The following is a 6,893-nucleotide window of genomic DNA, read 5'->3' as shown; positions in this document are numbered from 1 at the left end:
GTCCTCTCTATCGACGACCCATTCCGGCTTTTCTCCCCACCCAAAACCTTCCCTGAACCCTCTTTTTTCCTTTGTTTTCTCTTCTTTTTTCCCCTTTTCTTTTATGTTTTTCCTTTTTCCTTTTTTCAGTTTTAATTTTTTAATTTTCTCAAATCCATGAACTTTTTTTAAAAACTCGTGAACTGTTTTGAATTCATGAAGTTTTTCCCAATCCACGAACATTTTTTCCCAATTTCGTGAACATTTTTCAAAACCATGCACAATTTCTCAAATTGACTAATAATTTCGAATTCATGAAAATTTCCTGAAATACGATAACAATTTCCAAATTCAAGAACATTTTTTGAAATCTGAGAGCATTTTTAAAATTCATTAACATTTTTAAAAATTTGGGAGCAACTTCTGGAATTCACAAACATTTTTTGAATCATGGAATTTTTTAGGTATTTACCAAAAACTCAAATTTGTAATCATTTTTAAGAATGTTTTCTAAAATTCACGTTTTTTAAATACAGAAATTTTTTAAAATTTGTGAACATTTCTCAAATTCATGGAGTTTATTAGAAACTTGAAACTTTTTTTTTGAAATTTCTAACATTTTTTGAATTGAGAATATTTTTACAAATTCCCAAACATTTTTGTTATCTCAGATCATTTTTAATTCATAAATATTTGGAATTCAATGACATTTTTTTGAATTTTAGAACATTTTTTGAAACCGGCGAACATTTTTTAAATTTGGGACACTTTTTAGTCATGAATAACTTTTCCATATTCATGAATTATTTTTGAAATTTAGAACTTTTTGAAATCCCAAACATTTTTTACAGACATGAAAAAACTAAAGGAAAGAAAAACAGGGGCTCCCTAGCCCACAATCGGTCGCCTGCCCAGCCTAAAGCGCACACGGGAGTGCATGATTACTATGCTAGCACCGCGTAGTCTGACGATTAGGAGTTTCCATCCTCTCCCTTTGCACATCTAATAAGAGCTTGTGAACTAGTACATCTCTGAGACACTTCTTGCAAACCATCACCAACACCAGACATGTAGCATGTGGACAGCCAACCGCTACTAGATGGACCCTTCCACCTATAGGTTTCGCCACGCTGATGGTTGATGGGGCAGTGTCGAAGTCTCGAGTGTTGGTTCGGTAAGAGCAATATGCAGGGACAGTGATGGATTGTATCTTGGATCTTCGGTGATGGTCTTTGTTGGTGTCACTAACCCGACAACTCTCGAAGCATTTGCATGCCGCAAGGCGTTGGCTCTGGTGATGGAATTGTTGCCAACTAGGATTATCATTGGCTCTGACTGCAAGGAAGTGGTGCCAAACGTCAAAGAAGGCAATGTAGGGATGAATGGCTATATAATGAGATCAATATGATGTGTTTTGTTTTATAATTTTGTTATTTTCTTTTTTGAAGGTAGAGCCTCGAATGTTGAGGCACATTACCTTTCTAAGTATGCACTTACTCTATCTGCAGGACACCATCTTTGGCTACTGCAACCTCCGGACATTCAATGTATTTCTCTACATATTTTTGAGCAATAAAGAAAAGAGCGTGTTAGCCTAAAAAATTCTAATAAGCCTTGCACCTCTCCTCCTTCTCCGGAAAAAATGTTTGTCGATATCGCGAATACATTGCTTGACGTGCCGCCACGCGCGGCCCTCTCCTTCTTCCACTTACTTTTGTTTTTTAGAAATCTCCTTCTCCCACTTACTAGTCGGGTGGAGCCACACAGCGCTACAATGGCCCCAAGGGCCGAAACGCTATATGGCCCACGAAAGAATACGCTGGTCACTCATCATCAGCAGGGCCTGTTTGGATTCAGACTCACCTCAAAAAAAAAAAGTTTGGATTCAGACAATAAACCCACGGAGAGGGTTAGAAGACGGCGAAATATCCGCAACGAGCTCGTGGAAATGGCGACGACGGTGGTGCCGCTCGCCGCGGCCATGGCCGCCGCTCCAAGGTCTCGTCTCCTGGGCGCTCCAGACCCCTCCCCGTTCCTCGGGATCCGCCCGCTCCTCTGCCGCTCTGCGCGCAGCGTCGCCTGCGCCCTTCGCCGACCTTCCAAGTACAAGGTACTTCACCTCACAAGCAGCTCCCTCTCCCCACCGTTTGACGGCTGGTGTATATTTGCGCGTAGTTATGTGGTAGGCAGGCTTAGGTTGGGAGTAGTTTGGTACTTGAGAGCAATTTAGGTGGCGATACACCTGTCGGAAATTGATGAGACCTTGTTTATGTATGTAAAAAAAGCATGAGGTGTGTGGATAACCTTGTGGCGATTGATGAACTGTATATACCCCCAGCGTTGGATGATTTGAATGGAAATAATTTACATGACATTTGTTGCACAGGTTGTGTGGGAAATAGAGGGGTTTCTATTATGTGACCATAAACTGTGACTGAAATGCTTGTTAACAAAATCTTCTGTATTCCAGAATAAAATTAAAAACGAGGTGGTGGTAGCAGAGGATGACATTGATGGAGGTGACGAGGATGACGATGACGAGGGTGGGTTGGAAGCACTTTTCAAGCAGCTGGAAGAAGATCTGAAGAACGACGATCTATCTGTCGAGGATGATGATGATGATGAAATATCAGAGGAAGATATGGCCAGGTTTGAACAGGTATTGGCAGAAGCCATGGGAGATATCGATGTCGCTGATGAATCTGCAGTGGATTTGGTGCCAGGCTCTGAAGTTGTTGGTAATGATGAGGTAGCAGATCCAATCGAAAAGCCAGAGCTCAAAAGCTGGCAGCTCCGGAGATTGGCTCTTGCACTGAACATTGGTCGGCGTAAAACTAGTGTAAGCAGTAAATATCCGCTCGAGTTTTGTTTAAATTTTATTTTTAAATCGGCACCATTTCTCTTACTTTCAAAGGGCTCCTTGACATAAATATGTAATTTCAAAAACTGATTTCCCCCCTTTTTGCCTTGAATTGATTTCCTTGCAGATTAAGAATCTTGCAGGGGAGCTTGGCCTGGATAGGGGTTTGGTCATTGAATTGCTCCGCAATCCGCCTCCAGAACTTCTACTTATGTCTGATTCTTTGCCTGATGAAGCCCCTTCTAAACCTGAAACTAAAGAAATAGAGCCCTCTCCAGTAGCTGATGAGGTTGAAGTTGATGAGATTGAAGCCACTGAAACCGAGCCACAGATGGACCTTCCGGTTCACGTCATGAGCACAGAATGGTCTGCGCAGAAAAGACTGAAAAAGGCGCAGCTGGAAACACTAGAAAAAGTTTACTTCAAATCCAAACGGCCCACTGTAAGTATTTTTTACATGAAGACCACGTTCACTCTATATTTTCTATTGCTTAAATTCCCAGCTTGGTTTTTGTAATGTATCATCACTTACTTTGGTGTTGCATTTGTAACAGAATACTATGATCAGTAGCATAGTTCAAGTTACGAGCCTTCCACGAAAGACAATTATTAAGTGGTTTGAGGATAGAAGGGAGCAAGATGGTGTACCAGACCGTCGTGCCGCATACATGAGATCCCTATCTGAGACGATGGCTAGTTGATAACTTCAGATAAGCTTGTGTTATAGTGTTCTCTTTTAAGTCTGAACTACATAGAAAATGTAAATTCAAACTGTGAAATGCAACCAGTTTCATAAGGCCAACACGCTGTATCTTTTATGTTTCTTGCTCTGAGATCGGCCAATGTGACAGGTACAACTCCCAACTGTCATCATCCCATTTTTATTGGCTTCACTATGGACCACCATTTTGTCTATTCATTTCAGTGGCAGTTGGTTCATGGTCAGTTGACCGGACACCAATTTGCCTTATGGTAAGGACTAAGGACCATGGATCCTTTCACTTCCTTGTAGATGAATTTCCTGGTGCGGAAGCATGGCATTTCACATGACCCATGTGCTAGCCCGGTTTACGTGGGAGGTGGGACATTGGCCAGTAATTTTTCTGGTTATTTTACCCACTTGATGCAAGACTTTCAACAGTATTAGAGTATGAGGTACTCTGGTGTAGTGTTTTGGTATAAAGTTGTCTGACATTGAATGCCAGATGTTTGAAGAAGGTCCTGACAGCGTAGCTAACGCCTGCGCATCACCAGCTTGAAGTATTTGATTTTCACAACTGAGTTGAATCTCTGCAATCTTGGTAGGCTAATTTTAACAAACTATCAAGCAGATCAAGTACATGCATCTTTGCATCTACTGTAATCAAGTACATGCATTTTGAGCTTTGGACTGCTGAGTCAGCTCAGCTGTCTTCACTCTTCACTGGTCATGGGGCCATCACAGGCTCAGATGGTAGGCAGTAATTGTCGGTGGTACAGATAATTAGGTGTATCTACTGAGCACATCTCTTGACACTTCTTTAGAACTATATTTGTACACCTTTAACAGAAAACTCCAGTACTTCAAATTTAGCTTCACACACCCATAACTATCGGTGCTATTAATCCTTGCAAGTTGCAACTCTGATGAGTTATGTTGTGGAGTTTTCACCATTCATAGCAGGTTGTGATTGGTATCAACGAGCACACGCCATTTCACAGCAGATGTGCTTGTATCAGCGAGCGCACGCCACATATTTCTTGGCGTTGGGGCAGCTGGAGAAATCAAGTAGCCTATCACTCATCAGAAAGAAATCATGTGGAAAGAGAGAGAATGGGGAGGTAACAACTGGGGATAACGATGATGGAAAGGAGAGAGGGTCTGGAGTTTGTGTGACAGAGAAATGCTACCAGGGAGAACAACATGAGTGGATATAGGGGGAGGAAGAAATTGGAAGAAAAACGTTGGCAGTCTGTATGTATCATTTTCTGAGATGATATAGCTAGTCATTCTATATATCCTTTAGCTAGTGGATTGTACACATCTCTTTATTGACAATCTTCGGGCCACCTTCCACCACTCTACCCCGTGTAATGATGATTGGTTGTTCGCTGATGCTGACCGGAGCCGAAATACAATTGCCATTTGCCTTTGCTTCATTTCTCTTGGGCCCTCTGCACTCCTCATTCAGACGTACTGTTTCTCCATTAACCGAATTCTGGTGGCGATTGTTCATATGAAAGGTAAGATCCCTGCTGCACAATTTTCTCGGCTATGTTTATCATCTTTATGCCGACGCATATCATACATACACCTTACATGTTTTTCCATCTTTATTATGCCGACGCATATCATGCATACACCTTACATATTTTTCCTGGACCCTGTTGCGTTAAGTGTTGACACATCAGTGGCACTTCACATCAGCGCCAACTAGTGCATCCATTTGTGTAGGTCGCTCTCTGTGAATTGTCTTGGCCCTGTAGTGGGTTTGGTTATCCTTACCAGTTGCTCTTGCGCACAGCTGGGCTCTCTTCCCTCCACATGCCTGTGATGGAAAAGTATTACCGGCGCATGTGGATCAGAACAGTAGTTTAATCTGACAGCCCCTGTACTGTTTTAACCGAACGTAGACTAATCCCTGCACAGGTTTGTTAACAGAGTAGTAGGTTATTGGAGGGGACAGGCCCTGGTAGCTTTCAGTGCCACCGGCTGTTGACTGCTCTCCTGTCTACACGTTAATGGCCGTCCCTTTCGGTTCACATATATACACACACGCACAAGAGAAGGCAAAGGCAAAGCACCAACCCCTCAAGAGACACATCCTTCAGCTCATCCTTGCCTCTTGCGTTCTCTTCTCCGTAGCTTGCAGATAAGTAAGCTTGTCCGTTGTGCGGAGAGGGGAGGCGGATAGGTACATACACATGGAAGGGTTGCAGAGATCGTCCTCCACTTTCAGAAGGTCCGGCTCGTCGGGCCTGGTGTGGGACGAGCGGTTCCTGACCGAGGGCGCCGAGGCGAAGGCCGCCGGCGAGGGCGGCACGGATGAAGCCCAGCCGGAGATGCGGCGCTCCCGGAGCACCGGCGGCGTCGGGATGATGCTGCGCCGTGGCGGCGACGACAAGAAGCAGCAGCAGCAGAAAAAGGAGCAGCAAGGCCAGAAGAAGAAGGACGAGGAGCGCGATCCCCAGGTGTTCCGGACCAAGGAGGTGGCCCCGGACGTGGACCCGCCGTCGCCGAGGGTGTCCGGCTGCATCCTCTGCGCCATCTTCGGGGGCTCCGGCTCCGGCTCTGGCCCGGCGGCGCGCCGAGGCCGCGCCAAGCCGAAGAGGAGGCAACGGTCGGCGGCGTAAAGTTTGATCGGGCCTTGGCGGATGGATGTCATGCGAGCTGTGTTTATACTGGAGTGACGATGATGATGATATACTACTGATATTGGTTGGTTTGTATTGTACTCTGCTCTGCGTTACTGCGTACGTAGTCTATACGTGTCAGGTTAGTTCCTCTTTTTTTGGTTAGTTTCTGGGTTCAGATCCGTGAGCAGCAGCAGCTGCTGAGATCTGCGATGTTCTTTCTTGATCTGGCGCATGATTTTTTCCCCGTCCCTTTCTTGAGCTGTTGAGCAGCAGCCGCTGGGTGTTGGTTGCTTGCATGTGAGTGTGAGGTGTTGGCACTGTTGCATGTATGGAGCTGCAACCATAAACAATCAATTGGGCGGCAAAACATTTGGGCATGGCCGCATGTGTGCTCATGCTGCCGGTGCGCGTTCTGTTCTGGCTCGTGAGGCGGTGCCGACGCTATGGTGCGAAGTTTTTTTACTTTGCTAGGCAGAAAAGAGTTATAAATTTCTCTGCCTCGCACACAGCCCGTTCTTATGAAATTCATGTGCTCCAAACTCTGTTAGCCGAGCGTAGTTCTATTGGGTCGGTCCGGTGACCGGAACATGCACCGGTCGGCTCAAGAAACTGATCCCGGGGTGGCAACTCTGTTAGCTGGACCTCCTCCTTTTTCGTAGCCCAAACAGGTGAAACATGACTCATCATGGAGGTTCTCAAAAAAACAAAAAAATCATCA

At 44.8% G+C, this 6,893-nt stretch overlaps 2 protein-coding genes across 2 annotated transcripts; both read left to right on the top strand.

The window, feature by feature from the left end:
• Positions 1-1,779: 1,779 nt before the first annotated feature.
• LOC123164246 (protein OVEREXPRESSOR OF CATIONIC PEROXIDASE 3) lies at positions 1,780-3,662 on the top strand (the record flags this gene model as incomplete). Its single annotated transcript, XM_044581657.1, is given in 4 exon segments — positions 1,780-2,089; positions 2,450-2,818; positions 2,967-3,281; positions 3,394-3,662. Coding segments are annotated over 4 exon segments (1,141 nt in total), but the record flags the coding sequence as incomplete, so codon positions are not given.
• Positions 3,663-5,598: 1,936 nt separating this feature from the next.
• On the top strand, positions 5,599-6,552 carry LOC123164247 (uncharacterized protein At1g15400). The gene has a single exon (XM_044581658.1). It carries the CDS (start codon positions 5,744-5,746, stop codon positions 6,170-6,172), a length of 429 nt encoding a protein of 142 aa, XP_044437593.1. The 5' UTR covers positions 5,599-5,743; the 3' UTR covers positions 6,173-6,552.
• Positions 6,553-6,893: the final 341 nt, after the last annotated feature.

This window comes from Triticum aestivum, chromosome 7D, assembly GCF_018294505.1.
Source record: "Triticum aestivum cultivar Chinese Spring chromosome 7D, IWGSC CS RefSeq v2.1, whole genome shotgun sequence".
NCBI classification, from domain to species: Eukaryota; Viridiplantae; Streptophyta; class Magnoliopsida; order Poales; family Poaceae; genus Triticum; species Triticum aestivum.
Note: the sequence above shows the minus strand (reverse complement) of the source record. Positions and strands in the feature narration are given on the sequence as shown.

What these genes read in the sequence shown, in the direction of transcription:
- LOC123164247 (XM_044581658.1), top strand. Translation starts at nt 5,744, where the DNA reads ATGGAAGGGTTGCAGAGATCGTCCTCCACTTTCAGAAGGTCCGGCTCG.